Source organism: Parasteatoda tepidariorum, chromosome 9 (assembly GCF_982258835.1).
Source record: "Parasteatoda tepidariorum strain Cologne lab strain chromosome 9, Ptep-v5.0, whole genome shotgun sequence".
In the NCBI taxonomy this organism is placed as follows: domain Eukaryota; kingdom Metazoa; phylum Arthropoda; class Arachnida; order Araneae; family Theridiidae; genus Parasteatoda; species Parasteatoda tepidariorum.
This window is the reverse complement of record NC_141763.1, coordinates 82,121,451-82,138,647: the sequence shown is the minus strand read 5'-3', so window position 1 is coordinate 82,138,647 and position 17,197 is coordinate 82,121,451. Positions and strand designations below refer to the sequence as shown.

The 17,197-nt window shown below is 27.1% G+C and overlaps 2 protein-coding genes across 5 annotated transcripts in view; one reads left to right on the top strand and one right to left on the bottom strand.

The window, feature by feature from the left end:
* The first annotated feature begins 789 nt into the window (after window positions 1-789).
* LOC107442562 (spermine oxidase) lies at window positions 790-7,312 on the top strand. Its single transcript, XM_016056153.4, has 4 exons — window positions 790-1,011; window positions 2,697-3,747; window positions 4,412-4,532; window positions 6,364-7,312. Exons 1-4 carry the CDS (start codon window positions 804-806, stop codon window positions 6,556-6,558), a joined length of 1,575 nt encoding a protein of 524 aa, XP_015911639.1. The 5' UTR covers window positions 790-803; the 3' UTR covers window positions 6,559-7,312.
* Window positions 7,313-13,111: 5,799 nt separating this feature from the next.
* Window positions 13,112-17,197, bottom strand: part of Sec15 (exocyst complex component Sec15) — a 42,232-nt gene continuing 38,146 nt past the window's right edge. For all 4 annotated transcript variants that reach the window (XM_016056147.5, XM_016056149.5, XM_016056148.5 and 1 more), the window contains exons 19-20: window positions 16,853-16,965; window positions 13,112-16,227 (exon numbers count right to left, since the gene is read on the bottom strand). In XM_016056147.5, coding sequence (XP_015911633.1) covers window positions 16,101-16,227; window positions 16,853-16,965 — 240 coding nt within the window. In that variant the 3' untranslated portion in view covers window positions 13,112-16,100. The remainder of the gene's footprint in view (window positions 16,228-16,852; window positions 16,966-17,197) is intronic.

Here is a 17,197-nt window from a genome sequence, read left to right as displayed (position 1 = left end):
TTAATCATTTTATTAATTTTTTTAGTTATTTTATATTTTTTATATATTTTTAATAAGCACTTAAATTGTTTTTTTTTTTTTTTTTTTATTTATTTCAAGTATTTGAATTTCAGAACAATATAAAAATCAATTTTTTAAAATACATTAATTTTTTCATTTAAAATTTACAAATTATAAATCTTTAAAAAAAATGTGATCAGATTTTTCTGGCACAGTGACAGAATGTTATTATTTATCATAACAATTTATGAAAATCAAATAAAAAAAAATAGAGACCAGTGATGTGTCCAGTGTCAAAGTTCACCCTGACATCTGTTTGGTACAGTGATTGATCTTTCCATCTTTATGTCTTTGTTTGAGTTACACGAGCAAAGGAGGGGATACAAGCGTCTATATTCTTTGTCTACGAAGTACTTAGATTGGTTTGAATAAATTATCAAACTGAGCATGCGCGTTATTAAAATTGCGCCAGACAAAAATGCTAAAAACGCCATTCTAGTAAACCTGACAAAACAATGAAGAGATAACGATGAAAACGATGATGTAATCGACCAATCAAATGCCTCTATTTATTAAAAAGGCGGTCAGCCAAGCAACAGCCTAATAAAAAGGCGACTCGCCTTATTACAAAAATAAAAAAGTTTTGATTTATTAAATAAGAAAAGTATGTACCTGTCTAATATTGCTCTAAATTCAATGATTATTTTATTTATTAATTATAAAATGTATTAGAGTTCATTATGCAGTTGTTATTATTAATAAAAAAGAAATTATACAGAAGTCTTTCACCTCAGCTTTCTCGCATGTTTGTTGATATAATGGCAGCTCTAGCAGAAGCCTCCGAAACAAAAACTCCGGTAACGTCTCAATTTTCATGCAAAATTTTAATTATTGGTGCTGGAATTGCAGGAATATCAGTTGCTCACCATCTTATAAAGAAAGGAGAAACGGATTTTAAAATATTAGAAGCTAGAAATAGAATTGGCGGTCGTATAGTTTCCATTCCAATGGGTGAATCATATATTTTTGTTATTTATTTTTTTAACTGTTTTCGACTTTTCTTAATTTTGAAATATTTTTATATCAATTAATTCGAAATCTTTTGAATTCGTAATACATAAAAAAGGTTTGATTGTAATAAAAATAATGTATTTTATTATCATGTATGTTTATATTATTTATTCATTTAGCTCTGATGCATTAACTTATAAATTTTATTATTTTACATAATTACCACAATTAAAGCTCAAATATTTTGTTATTACTTTGGAAATTCAAATCATTTCAATCGTAGATGTTATTAAACCTGTCTTTATGTTAAACCGATCTGCTAAATATACTAAGTATACTCTTTTACCAATCTACTAAATATACTAAGAACTTTCTTAATTATTTCATGATTTAATAAATGTATGAAAAAACTTTTTTAACAGGAGTAATTTATATTTATCATTTTCTTCACTGGTGCATAGTATATATTTCTTTTATATTAAAATATCTCTTTTATATTAAAATAAGTTTGATGAAATACCGCTATTAATGCTTGATGAAAGTTAATAAAATGTTAAAAATACTTCCTCACCGAATTTTCTTTTCTCCTTTAAAATGTATAACAAACATTAAGTACATCATATTTAAGACTTTTTACCAAATTTATTTGAACAGGCAGCATTAAAAATAGTTAATGACGAAAAAATAGCAATAATAATTAAATAGTAAACACTTCATAAATATTTTCTTTCATAAAATGCTTTTTTTTTTAATATATTGATCAATACTTCCAAGGGGGTTATTAATTCAAATTATTAAAGTTATTCCTGAAAAGGTTTCACTGTCAACATGTATGCCAAAATAATTAAAGTCTTGACTACTTCTTAGCAGATAAGAAACTAGAAAGAAAAAGAAAAAAAACAGGTGGGTATCAGCTCAATGGGTATTATTCTTAAGCCACCCCCAAGCAAACCACTTCATATATTTTTCTAAAAGAAAAACTTTTATGCTTTCCTATATCCTTTTCCTGCACCGACCACTGTGCTGATGTGAAATATCCTCAGTGGTAGACAGATCATAGGTTAGAGTCGCCGTCAGACTTACCGTGGAAGGTTTTCGTGTGTAATGCAAATGCAGGTTGGTTCCATCAAAAAGTCCTCCACGAAGGCAAATTTCTCCCAATGCTTAATCTAGGAGTTCCCTTGTCTTCTGGATTGGGTTCAAAATTACAAGCCTATGTAATTGAACATTTGTAGTTATAAACCCAAATTTGGGTTGGCTGTTCAATGTAATTATAAAATGAAATTAAAATATCCTTTTTCTAGTTGTGGTTCTAACTAACAGATGTTAATACAGAAATATCTCCTAATGCCTAAAACTTTACTAATCTTATATTTTAATATTATATCTCAGGGTTGTGCCTGGATAGCTTTGAGGTACATCACGGCGATACACATCACAGTTTTGTGTGGTTAAGCAGCCATGGTTGTGCAATAGCTAAATTAATAAAAATATTGTTAAATTTGAGTTATTTACATTTCTACTTCTTTATTAAATTTACAATATTACCAAAACTATAATAAGATACTGATATTTAATTCAATATAAATACTATTTAATTTATTAATATTATTTTTTATTAATTAAATAAATTTAATATAAATTTATAATCTTTTATTCATTGTATTGTTAATATTTCTTTATAGGTGTTGATCAAGTTGATCTTGGTGCCAGTTGGATACATGGAGTGATGGAAAATCCTATCTACGAACTTGCTCTTTCAAATGAACTAATAAATATAACCATAGATCAAGATCCCCATGCGGTGGTTGCAACAACCGAAGAAGGGAAAAGAGTGCCCATCTCTGTTGTAGACGAGGTTTACAATGCTTATTTCTGGTTCAGTAAAAGATGTGAGGAATATTTTTTACTTCACTTGCACACACCACCAAACATCGAAAGTGTGGGCAAACACCTAGAAATGGATATTAATGCCTATTTACAACAATACCATGGTGATGAGGCAAATATGCGCCGCATGATATTCGATCATCTTCTAAGCAGGGAAACCTGCATTACTGGTTGCCATAGTATGGATGAAACAAGCCTTAGTGACTTTGGGAGTTACACAGAACTACCTGGTGGCAATATAAGCATACCAGGAGGTTTTTGTTCCGTAGTTAAAATTTTAGAAGATATCCTACCTAGGGACAGTGTAAGGTTACAATGTGAAGTAAAACAAATCAAATGGAAAATGAAGAATGATTCGAAAACTGACGATAATGAAAAAAGTGTTTGCAACAAATCCAACCTCATTTTAGTAACTTGTGGAGATGGTACAAATTGGTTAGCTAGTCATGTAATAGTTACTCTTCCATTAGGTGTCCTTAAGGCTACTGCCAACGATATGTTTGAACCAAAACTGCCAGATTACAAAATAGAGTGCATAGAAAATTTAAGTTTTGGTATTGTGAATAAAATATATTTAGAATATGATAGACCGTTTTTAAATGCGGAAATCTCCGAAGTTATCACTTTGTGGAAAAGGACAGAGGAAAGTGATATTAGTAAGATTTGGTTTCGAAAGATATATTCGTTTCGTAGGTGTACTGAAAGTATTCTTCTTGCTTGGGTCTCTGGGCGTGAAGCTGAATTCCTAGAGACATTGTCCGAAGAACAAGTTGCTGAGACATGCACAGACATTTTAAGAAAATTTCTTAATGATCCATACGTACCTAAGCCTTGCAAAGTTGTTTGGTAAACCTTTAAAATTTGATTATTTTCAAACTAGTGTTGTTATATTTTACTGAACAATAAAAACAAAAATCATCAATGTTCATTTATGTAGGCTTTTATGAAATTTTCTTTTCTTTGGCTATTTGAGCAATAAAAAATTTTACCACGTTAAGCATGGGTGCAGAGCTATTTTTTTAGCAGCTAACGTATATAGTTCACACGTACAGTGGTTCTTAAAATACTAAGTGTTTAACATTTTACTGTGGCATATAATAGAATCATGCAGTCTTATTGAATTTATGAGCTCATGCATTCATAAATGACATGATGTGCCCAACATGTTAATAAAAAATTGTGAACAGTAATAAGTGTTTAAAAAAAATTTGATGGTTTAATATATTAATTGTAACCTATTGTAGTAAGTCATATTAATTCTACTTTTAAAAATATATTTATAGAATGAAATTTATTTTGTTAATTGATTGAAATTTATTTAATGAGTTTTTTATGTTCCTGTATAGATTAGAGAAATATGTTTTACACTAAAAACTAATTTTACTGTAAAGTGCCATTTTTTTTAAATGTTGTATACATTGTTTTTGGTGTTATATGTTAATATACTACTTGTTGATAAACTACTTTATTTTATTCTAGGATAAGTATAACTGTTGTTTGTAAATTTCAGCACATCCTGGAAGTCTCATCCATTTAGCAAAGGTTCCTATACTTACATAGGCTTAAAAAGTTCACAAAGGGATATAGAACTGCTTGCAACTCCAATTTACAGTGATCCATACCATAGTAAGGTAATTAAACATTAACATTTATTTCTTTAACATTTTTGTGATATAATCAGGGCCGGATTAACCTATAGGCACACTAGGCGCGTGCCTAGGGCCTACGAAATTCAGGGGCCTACAAAAAACTTGGGAGAAAGAAATTTTAAAAAAAAATCAAACGTAGTGGAATCAGAAAAACAGTTGTTTTCTGATTCCACTGCGTTTGATTTTTTTTTTCTTTTCACGATAAATTTCGCACTCAATAAATTCTTTTTATTCATAAATTTTATCATTAGGTTTTTTTTTTTTTTTAAATTCCCTTGATCTTGCCTTGTTCCGGGTTTTAATATTTATGCTAGTGCCTTTTTTAACTATCGTTTCGGTTCGATAATTTTCAAGTGTTTTGATTTAGATTAATAAGTTTTCCTTTTATTTTATTGTCCCCCCCCCCCCCGTTTAATTAGGTATGAAATATATTGCGTTATTTAATCATTGGTTTTGTTTAGATAAGTTAATTTAGGAATTGTAATTATTTTTAAAAAATAAATATGAGAATTTTGTATTTTTTAAACTTGTTTTTCTTGTCTTAACTTGTAAATTTTTTATTCTTTTAAATGTTATATTTCTACCATTTTTTTTTCTCTTTAAAGTTAGGAGTACCTTTCTTTTTTCTCTTACTTCATGCATTACACTTGTCGGTATTGCAGATAAAGTTCGATAAACAAATTCGTAAATTAAAATCCATATTAATAAAAGTGTAAAAAAAAAATATGCAAGAAAATTTCAGCATATATTTTGAAAAGAGTGGGGAAGGAGGGGAGGGCCCAAAAACGGCTCTGCCTAGGGCCTACGAAAGGTATAATCCGGCTCTGGATATAATCCACAGGCCGTTACGTAATGACCTTAACTCTTTGATGCAGACTTTTTTTAAATATACTTTTTTTCATTTATTTGTATTAATTTAGGTCAAAATAAAAAAAAATATTATATTTAGCATCTTAATCATTTATGGTTATGAAATATGGCATGTAACACCGGTGTCTTTTTCTGTGTTCAAAGTAAAATCTTCCAAACACGGCTCACTTCTAAACAATAATTTTTAAAATTTGCACTAATTTAGATCTAACAAAGACAGTCATTCATCATTGAAATTTCTTTAATTTATAAAATTAATTATTGAAAAATTTTTGAATATGAATGAAAACGAAATGTTCTAACCACTTTTTCTGGATTATATATTCTAGTACAAATGTAATTTCGATAATCTAACAGAACTTTTTTACTGACTATTACACTGTTTTTTATTATCAAAAAATACCAAAATATATTTTTGCTTGTAATTAGAGCACCAGAAAAAGACACTGGAACCCATCTGCCCCAAAGGGTTAATATATATTTTCAAAAGAACATGCACACACTTAGGGTTGCAAAGCAATACCTTAGCTAATGGGGAGAGGGAGACATTTTAAGTACTGCCAGTTATAATTTTGAAATCAAGATTAACAAGATAGGGATTTAAATTTCAAAAACAAATTTTACTAGACATTAGAAGCAACCTTTACCTTTATCTAAATAAACCGATTTTGATCACTACATAAAATGTGTTTCAATTAATAAAAGAAAATGCAAATTTTTCTCACCATTTAAAAATGTCTTCGTAAATGAGAAATTGGCATTTTTATAATTCTCCATGCAAAATGGTGTGAAATTTCAATTCTTATATAATCTTAAACAGATTGCTTTTTATAAAAACTAATGTCAAATCTGTTTATACAAGAATTTTAACATTAGCTGACAAAAGGTCTTAAGAATTTAGATTTATTGCAATTTTTTTTAAATAAATTTATTGTATTTTTAGCCTGCTCTGCTATTCGCTGGAGAGGCAACTCATCCTACATTTTATTCTACAACCCATGGTGCTTATTTGTCAGGTCAGAAGTGTGCTGATATACTAACGGAACCAGATTCTGACTCTGGTCAGAAACAAAGCAGACAAGTGGAAGCATCTGATAGGGATCTTTCATCATGGATCAAAGGAATTGATCTAAGTTAGATAGCTTACATCTTATTTTTAGATACTACTTAAGGCTGGGGACAGGCACCTTTTTCCAAGCAGACATTAGATACTGCATATGAGGCATGTCTAGTGCACGAGGCTGTATAAAATGACCACCTCTGAGTATGCCATGGTAGAAAGTGATCAAGAGGGCCAGGGTCATTTGAAATAACCCTTGGGTGAATTATGCAGAGATTCTATGGTAGAACCTGAATATTTAAATTACTTCCTCAGATTTTTTAATCGGCTATCAAGTTACTGGGCAATCCTCATAAAGATTCTACTTCTGCCTGCCCTTGGCCTACTGCCAGTTATTTGTTTTTACCTTTGCTCATTATTTTCACCTTATCGATTTATATATTTTATTTGGAATAAACTACATATGAAAAAATATTCTTAATTACTCAAGTTGTTTTTCGGCTATATGTATTATTACCAAGGCAAAAGTATTAATTAATAAAAAACAGTCAAAGTTTCTTTAAACTATTTTGTTGAAATGTTTAAAATATCTAGTGTTTTAATTTATCGTTTTTATATTTTTTTACCAAAGTATTGTTATTGTTACACATGTTGACTTTTTACTACGTTTTTAAAGATATTTATTGATGATCATGTCTAATTTTGTCATAAATGATGCTTGTTATCGTCATTAGCAGTTTTATAATAAAATATTAACTTCTTGATTTTTATTACACATATGACTACCAATGCTTACTTAGAATATGACAATTGCGTATTCTGAGATTACTTTTAAAAAGATTTAAAAAATGGTGGTAAAAATTTTGGTGATTAAAAAAGTTCCACAAATTATTTTCTGCTAAAGTAAAACAATGACTTTTTCACCTGCTGAAATATTTAATTTTATTATTTATAACTGTCTGATTCATATAACTCATTCATTCATATAGAATTTACAGTTGTTATGCATTACCATAATTTTATTACTGTTGATAAGTGATAAATTCATATTGTGTAGTGAATTTACATCTGTTATGTTATTATTATCATTATAATTTTAAATCCTAATGAAAAATGGAAAACAAATTAACTTAGCATTGAGGAAAATTTATGAGTTTCAAATATTGATCTAATACTTACTGCAATTTAAGATAAAATCTAAAAAATTTAAATTAGAAAAACTTTTCTTTAAATAGCTTTATCGCAATGGCAGGCCAACCAACTTTTATGAATTTTTCACATTCTTTATAAAAATTGTTCTGTTTTATATACAGAATTCATTCTTTACAATTTTTCCCTATTTTTTTCAACAAAAAAAATAACAGAATTTTGGCTATTTTTTTATTTATTTTTTTCCGATTTAAAGTAAATTTTGCTAAATTTTAGCAATCTTTCATGAAACATGTCGTACATATTTTGTTTAAACTTCAAGATTTTTTTTTCCAGTAATTAGTTTCATTATTTAGAATTCGCTAAAATAAGTAAATTTATTTTTCTATTTGTGTTCAATAAATGGTGAATTTTTCTCCTTAAAAAAATTATATTCACAATACTGTGTTTAAGTGCAAAGACTGTAAGTTTTTCTTTTCTTTCTTGAAAGTTATAAGAATTTTATCCCCAAGAACTATTAATGAAAATTTAATTAAATTTAAAACATTTTGCAGTGCATGTAAAATAATATTTTTAACATAAAATTGTAAACTTCTAATTGATTTATTTAGTAATTAAGATCTTTTTTCCTTTGAAAATATTAATACTAGAAATTATGCAACTATTTTAAAGTAGTCAAGTTTCACATTTTTTTTTTCATCCTTTAGGAAATTAAATTCACTTTGTAATTGTACTAAATCTGATTAAGATTTTGTCTTGTAAATGTCAATGTGTTTAAACTTGTTTTGTATACACACAGCTTTATTGCTGTTTTTATTTGAGCTGTAGTCAATGCTTATTCTGCCAAAATATTATAATTTTTGCCAAGTTTATTTTAGTCATGGGTATAAAACCCTGCCAAGTTCATTTAAAGAAATTAAGAAGATTCTAAAATGTATTTAACATTTAATTTCTGTTAAGTTTATTTGAAGTGATGGGTATAAAAATCATCCTAAGTCCATTTTCAGAAACAAAGAAAATTTTGAACAAATTTTTTCTTTTTTATACACACTTTTTTTCTTCTTTTTTTAATAGGCTTAGCAGATTTTGCTATCCAGTGCTCAACTTGCAAGATGCCTGGCAAATCATAGCTTGCAAGATGCCTGGTAGCAGAATTTACAAATTAAATCTACACAAATTTGACCTCAGCACAGTCAGACAAAGATTATTATTGTAGAAATTAAGCTTAATCTAACACTTTTTCCAATGGCTTGCCAACCTAGTCCTTTCTCAGAATCAAGTTCCAAGCTACCCTCTTCTTAAATAAACACTTTCAGTTTATAACTTTTAAATCTGTTTCTAGGCAGTCAATCTATCTGATCTTTGGTCTTACATTTTTCCGTGCTCCAGATGGTTTTTCGTGGAAGAACTTTTTAGTGGCACGGTCATCATCCATTCTAATTAGGCATCTTTAAACTTCTTCTCCAAATACCATTACACTTTACCGCTCCCAAAATACCCAGTATTTTCTTTCAAAAACCGCTAAAACTTAATAAAATAAATTTTTTACTTTTTATTTTTTTAGATTTTATTCAAAATAACTTTAGAGACGTCTTGAAAAGAAGTCACAGAAATCCTTTCTTGTTTTCTTTCTAAAAATAAAACTTAGATGAAAATATATAAAACAATCTACAGCTGACATACTGGCTGCTACCAGAGCAAGACCTATTTACAAATAAATAAGGGCAGTTTTATTAGTTTTGTTTGAAGTATGCATTAGTTGTAGAAAAAATTATATAAAAAATGATTGCTAAATGTATGAATTATGGATGGTGTCTTCTACACTAGGGAAAGCTGCAAGCTCGGTACCGCCTAAATTTCCGGGTTACTGTTTCCGTTGTATTTTAAAGCCATTTGGCATCATTGTGTTTTGAGATTCTTGCAAACAATGTATTTGATTATTTATTACTTGTGTTTACAATGCTAACAATACTGGTGTTTACAATGCTAAAAGTGTTAACACTAACGTAAGATGGTGCACAGCTTGCAACAAGAACTAACAGTAATAAACTTATGGAAAGAGGCTATATCAAGACTGCCAAAAAAGCGAGTTATTCAAAATCTAGCAACCATGTCACCTTTTTTAACAATATATCTCTAAAAAACTAAAACAAATTTTCACTTCAAACTCACCAGAATTACATATTAACATTAATATCTTAGATAATTTCTGAGCTCAAATCTGCCATATTTCATAATTTATTTCTTTTATTGAAAACAAAATTATCCGTTTGAAAACATCGCCTATCAGAATAACATGTAGTAAGCAGCTGCAAACTTTTTAACCGGAACTAGAGTAGGTGTCGAGCTCGAGATTGCTATTGTTTACATTTCTACTGAAAACACCATCCATTGAAAGTTGTGTTTTTATTTTAACATAAAAGTTTGATGTTTCTTATCATTTTACAACCTTATGCTCATTTATTTTCCATAATTCTGTAAATTTTTATAAGCAAAAAAATTATAAAATTTATAATGATTGACTGAAATTTGACTGTGGCTGATGACATACTAGCTTATATTCTACAGAACTGTGATCATTTGAAGTGATTAGTGTAAATGAGCTGTGATAGTTCAGTATCAATATGCTTTTACATGCTGTGCATGAAGTAAATGTATATACTTAGAGCAGGTGAATACTGTTTAACAAAAAGGAAAAGCTTTATTAGAATAAAATAAATTTTTAATTTGTGGTTTGAATTGATTTTTTTTTTCTAATTTTATATATCTCATTGTATGGCTAATAAATTTTAGAAATATTTTTGTATTTTATAAGTTCTATTTTAAAACTATTTGACTAAATTTAACTAACTATTTGACTACTGATTTTAAAAATAAATACCTTATAAGGTGTAGGAATATAAGATGTAGAGGACAAAACTTTAAGAATCAAAAAATTTTTAATAAAATTTTATTAGGTTTTTAAATACAAAAGAAATTATTAATTTTTGCATAGTATTGTGTAAATTAAGTGAAAATTAGACATAGATTAACCCAAACCCTTAAAAAATTCTTGTTCATTATTTAAAAATTTATCAAAAATATAAAGCACAAGCTTAATAGCTAATTTAGCAAAGTTAAATTTTAATTTGAATAGCTGTTCATTTCTAAGTCAACCTATTATAGGGCAAAATTAACAGTTGCCACTGTCCACAAGGCAGGGTTGCCAGATAAAAGTCAAACTATAAAATAAAAACCAGTTTTTTTTTAACTATAAAAAGGTCAGCTAAAATAAAAGCTGGCTTTTATTAAAACAAAATATTTTTCAAAAACTGAGATATGAAAAAATCACATAGTTGTTAATCACAGTAGCAATATGGTTCAACAGTTTTGCACTTTCGAGACTTTATAGTTTGAAAAAATAGCTTTAAATTTCAGAAGTGTGAAAAACAACTATATTAAACTACCTAGAATCATAATCAATTTCCCAAATTTTAAATCCCAATATATATTAATTATTATTTTGAATAAATCTTACAGAAAATACTTGATAAAGGAAATAGAAAATGCTTGATCTTGCCCACTTTTTGAAAAATATTTATTCTGAAGCAATTTAAAACTCAGCTGTGATGTTTTGGAACATGACTAACTTGTTTTGATCTGGCATTTGCTCAATACTGCCTAGAAACTATTTTTTTACTTTTTTGGTAGTTCATAATATTTGTATATAAAAAATAAAATTATTCATAACATTTCAAAAAAACAAGTTTTACTTAAAGCATCTAAAAATTAAACTTTTGCAACTTAAAAACATGTAAATACCTTTGAAGTCAAAGTGCCATTACATAATTTGTTGTAGGTTGTTTTTGAAAATTGGCTGTAATAACATATTTTTGCCTTTTGCTGCAATATTAGACAGTATGCATCATAACAAATAGATAGATAATTTTAACTGAGATAATAAGATGATTTAATAAGAGATAATTTTTACTGAGTAGTAATCAATAAATTGAATTTAAGTAAACATAAATTTATTATAAATAATAAGATAAAAATAAATAAAAGCCAATAAGGCCAGTTTTTTTAAAAAAAAAATTTTATTAAAAACTTGCTGGCCACGATGTTTTCAGAAAAAATCAGCTTTTATGCAACCCTGCCAGAAGGAGACTAAATATAACAAATGGTGATAAAATAATCTGCAGTTATCTTTTTTCAATGAAAATGTAACCCATGTGTATAGAATTATTCTGAACATTTTATATTCTGAAAAATTCTTTATTTCAAGCTTTTTCTTTTTATCCTTGCAATGTTTTTTTTTTTTTTTAATTATTTTTCTTTATAACAGTGATTGAACTGTAGACTCAATATTTTGGGTTTACAACCAGTTTAAAAAAAAAAAAAAAAAACAAGCAACCTGCATTAAAACTTCATAAGAGTCTTACTACTAGACCTAAGAGAAAATTTAAAAACTACTAAAGTCAGATTAAAATTTGAATTTAAAGGCCTATTATCATATTCAATTTCAAAAGAGGAAAATTAAAAAGTTGTTTATTCTATTGAATGTAGACATTATCTTCATTCTTTAAAAAGGTAAATGTATTGTATAAATAAATAAAAAATGCTTCATAAGATAAATAAAATATAATTTCTATGATTTCTTATTCCTATGCTGGCATTTAAATTGCTTTTTATTCTAGCAAATTTTTTAAAAGAAATGAAAAATTTAATGGCTATTGAGTTTCAATGTAAAATACCAATTATTGAAAAATGTACAGTAAAAGACAAACTTTCAACTCTCAGTCTTACTAGAATTTATAATCTTTTGTTTAACATATCACCTTAAATTTGATAGAAAATTCGGAAAATAAAAATAGAAGATTAAAATGCATGATTTGATATGTTCTGCTGAGGAAACAAAAATTTTCTATTTCTAGTTTCAACATTAGTTACAAGAGTTGTTTACAGATGTGGTTGCTAACTGAAGATATTATAAAACAATGTTTTCTGTTCTTAGACAATCTGTTTCTATTCAAATTATTTGGACAAGTATACATTAATTGTATTCTTAGACTGAACCACATTGTTGAAGAAAAGAGTGGTTATTTTGAAAACATATATGTATATATATATTTAAAAAGTTACAGCTTTATCTGACGATGAACTTTATAAAAAAGTTTATAACTTAAAGGGAAAAGATCTTTCATTTTCAATAAGTTACAGAATGTAGCATTTTTCTTTTATTGATTTGGTTTTTCAAATGAGGGGTCATTTTTGAAACACCTAGTATAAATTTCAATAGGTTGTTCTTTTATATAATATAGTGTTCATTTATGTCTTATTAAAATTGAAATTAGAGATTTTCAATAAAATATATAGATACATATATATTGATAATTTGAATTTTAGGGTTTAAATAATTTAAGGTCATATTTAATAATATATGTTAAGAATGTATTTGTACAAATTTATAAAATCTCTGAAATTATGAAAAAAAAAAGCAAACTACTTTTATTAAATACTTTATTTTAAACAAATTTCGAAGCTGTATAAATAATATCTGTCATTTAGTAACAAAATAGTGTAGTAAAAGTAATTTTTACACTTTTAACTGCCAACATTTTTCTTTAACAATATCACCAATTTTGGATAGATTGTTTGTAGTAAGTCATCATTCTTAATGAAACAATCTTTTCAAAGCCATTTTTCTATATTTCACCTGGCAGTGTTTGATAAATAATCCTATTCTTAAAACATTTGTTTGCATTACATTAATAACACTTTACATATATACAAAATTATGAGAAATATATTTTACATTCTAATATTATCTTTGGAGCAGAGCAATCAATGCATCAATAATAAATAGTTAAGTATTACTACACATAAATACAAGTGTGAAATTATTCACATCAGTATGAGCACAATGAATAAATGATGTATCACTTACCAATTGCAAGACATGTCAAACATTCACTTACATTGTTGATTAGTACAGATTATGTTAAAGCTCACAGCACTGCATTAAGAATAAAAACTAAGGCATATAAAAGCATTTAGCACCAAATTATTAACTGTAGCTATTTAACCACAGTTTATCACTATCCACTAAATAATATAGCAATCAACACAATAAAGTAATTAGGATATCCAAAATTATTTTACTAATATTAGTTATAATTCTATTGCTTTGTTATGCTATCAAGAAAAACATAATTATTTTTTTATTGCACTAAATACACACATCATAAATTTATTAGTAAACTTTTTATAAATAATTTCTCTGATCAAAATAGTTTTAAAAAATTATAAATTTCTTTAGGAAAAAAATAATAATGAAAACAGAATGTTCTGTCCACCCTTAATATGAGTTCCTAACAACAGAAGATGATGGTGTTGAATAATGACCACACGTGATGGTAGTCAGTAAAAATTGCTTACACCTACAATAACAAATTCTCAGACAATCAGGTGCTTTAAAACTGATGTGAAACATCAATATCTATAAAAACTTACAATAACACCAAACAAAGAAAACTACAGCAACACATCATAGGAAGAAACAGCTTTCCCTTATCAGCTAGAAAAATAATTGAGGATAAAAATCCCTTAATGTTTCTGCTATAATCCATTTTTTTCCCATTGGATTTCAATCTGCCTGATGATAGGAAGCTCATTTATTGCATAGCTTTGTTTTTCAGTCTATGATTTTTTAATAAATATTCAGGATTTCAATGTGTACTAAAAGAAACTCATCTCACGGTGAACAGAGAGTAGCCTCCCCATCCTCCAATGCACACAACATTGATTTTTACATGTACACAATCATGTTAAAATAGATGTAGATAATCGTGCAGACAATCATATACATAACATATTTTAACTCAAGGCAGAAGCATGTCTATAATGATTATTTGACTTTATTGAAAGAATTATTTATATTATTAAATAATTTCAATACATTATAACCTTTATTAAACAAGGCCTTATAAGGCTTTCTTGCATTTAGTTTTAATAATCTTTACATGATAAGGAATTTAGTTGACACAAAATCATTCATTTGCAATTTTATTTAAAAATAAATGGTTGTAGCTGCCACATAATGATAAGCCACATTATTTAATTGATCTAAAGAGTGTTCGGAGTGAAAATACTAAATTTTCATGTGGGCAATAAGATACTTCTATTTAAAGTGTTAATTAGTAGTAATTTCAAAAACGTGTAAATTACAAGGTAAAGAAGTGTAAAATGTGTGCATATTATATACTTTTTTTTCTAACCCATAACTTAGCTAAATATAATTAAAGCAAAAATAAAAAACACACAATGTCATATAGACATACAATTCTTTTATTCCTATAATGAAGCACCTTCTATAGAATCAAAACAATGAACAAAAGAGAATAACATAGAAATACAAGAGAAATTACAAACAAGTTTTTAAAAAAATTAACCAACAGAGTAGGGAAACTAAATAGTCAACCAGAGTTGAAGATTAGAATAGCCAACAACATAAGTAAGAGATATTCACATTTTCCCCCTCTAATCTTCAACCTGCTGTTAACTACCTATACTGTTGATCAATCCAATTTGTTCTTGTTGTAACTTGTCAATAGTTTCTTCTGCACCTCTATGTTTTTTTTATTTCATAGTGTGTTTGAAAAAGGTGCTTCATACAATACTGAATTGATTGTATGCCTGTTTATGTGACATTGTTATTAATATTTTTGTCATATTATTTTAAATTTTATTTGTAAAATGTCGATCTGGAAACAATACTAAAAACACATAAATGCCACTTAAGGAAAATTATGGCTTATTGTTATAGTGCTTCAAGCATTAATTTATACTAATAAATTATCAGACTATCAAACTTTAGTGATTCTAATAAATTTTATTTTGCACTTCAGTATGCGTGGGAAAATTAGGAGTCTTAGGTGTTTAACACACAGACGGTTCTGCACTTAAATGAAAAACCTCACTTCCTTTTCGACCAACTAACAATTATCTAGACAGGGGGAAACACCCACCAATCTAAAGTTAGATAAGAGACAATTTAGAATTAGGAGAAAAATAATCCTTCATACCATAGCTTTGTGATTGGAGGACAGGTGGAAGTAGCTGAAATCACAGTTGAATATAAAAAAGTATGAAAATTTGGAAGCAGAAAAAATTAAAATGTCAAAACCGCCAGTACGTTAAGATTTCAGTGAAATAATTTAGCCAAGTTTAAAATGCCATATTAAGAAGACTCTGAGATAGGATAATGAAACATTATTTTCAGTATAAAATAAATTCATAAGTTTATAATTTAAATTAAAATAAATCACAAAAAATATACACAAAGAAAATATCAAAAACATGCTTTTTTTTAAAAAATAAATCTCTTCTAATTTCACAAAAACAATGCAGGAGATATTTATAACAAAGACAAGCATTGTTTTCATATCAGTAATTACTAAAATAATAAGTTTGAGTTCAGAAAAAATAAAGTACTAAGCAGCACCATTTGTTGTAAGCTGTCGAAGTTGTTTTAACACAGTTTCTAATAGTTTCTTCTTATCTCTTTCATTCTTCTTTAAGGCTGAGAATATGTTTTTCTTTTTATCTGCTTCTCGAACTCTGTAGAGAAAATTTAACAACTTAATTTTATATACAGTAAAAATTTATGGAAAATACTATTATTGAATATTAATATAGTTACAATTTTTTTAATGTAAAACTAACAAGTTATTTGGGTATTTAGAGATGAATTAACACACTAGTCTATGCAATTGTAATCACAGTTTGAGATTTTTTGGTTTCAAAAACAAATAACCTTTATGATATATAAAAAATATATCTGTAGAAACTTTATTTAGAAATAAAAATAGCTAATGCAATTAAAATATTTTTATAATTTATACCAACCAGCTAGACATATACACAGGGGTTAACAAATATTCATAATTTCTAGTTGCCAGCAGCTTAAAATTATTCGGTTTTTCTTTCTTTTTAAAAAACAGGTTAAATTCTGCTTAAAATATTAGGCACTGTGGCAAGTGTCTTGGATTTTAAAACATCTGTGTATACATGAATAAACACAATAAATACATAATTACCCAGAAAGTACATATATTAACATTTAAAAATAATATTTAACAAAATTAAGAATGGGACACAAAATAAACACTTTATTCTATCAAATTTAAACATTAGACTATTTAAAAAAAATTTGAAGATAAAATGAACTTCACATTTTACATACTTTTCTAATAATATTATTGCAGTATGCGGATTCACTCTTAAATATTTGCTAGTTTCCTGGCCATATTCTCGGAAGTAATTTGACCAATCCCAGTCAGTGAAAAGGTCTAAAACCTGCAAAATTTAAACAAATGTATCATTTTTATAACATTATAATGTATAAATAAAAGAAACCAAATGCCCTAAGTATATAAAATATATACATATTTTTTTTTATTATAATTATTTCTATTACCTTGTAATATATTTTTAAACTACTAAATTTTGTGTATTTTAAATAATATAGGCAAAGTTAAACAGACTTGTAAATTTATTTGTAGATATTTCTGACAAAAAAGTATAAAGA

Excerpts from the sequence above, each read along its gene's own strand:
- LOC107442562 (XM_016056153.4), top strand. The coding sequence starts at position 804 with ATGTTTGTTGATATAATGGCAGCTCTAGCAGAAGCCTCCGAAACAAAA. Across the intron at positions 3,748-4,411 it reads AAGCCTTGCAAAGTTGTTTG|CACATCCTGGAAGTCTCATC; the intron begins GTAAACCTTTAA and ends TGTAAATTTCAG. Across the intron at positions 4,533-6,363 it reads GTGATCCATACCATAGTAAG|CCTGCTCTGCTATTCGCTGG; the intron begins GTAATTAAACAT and ends TTGTATTTTTAG.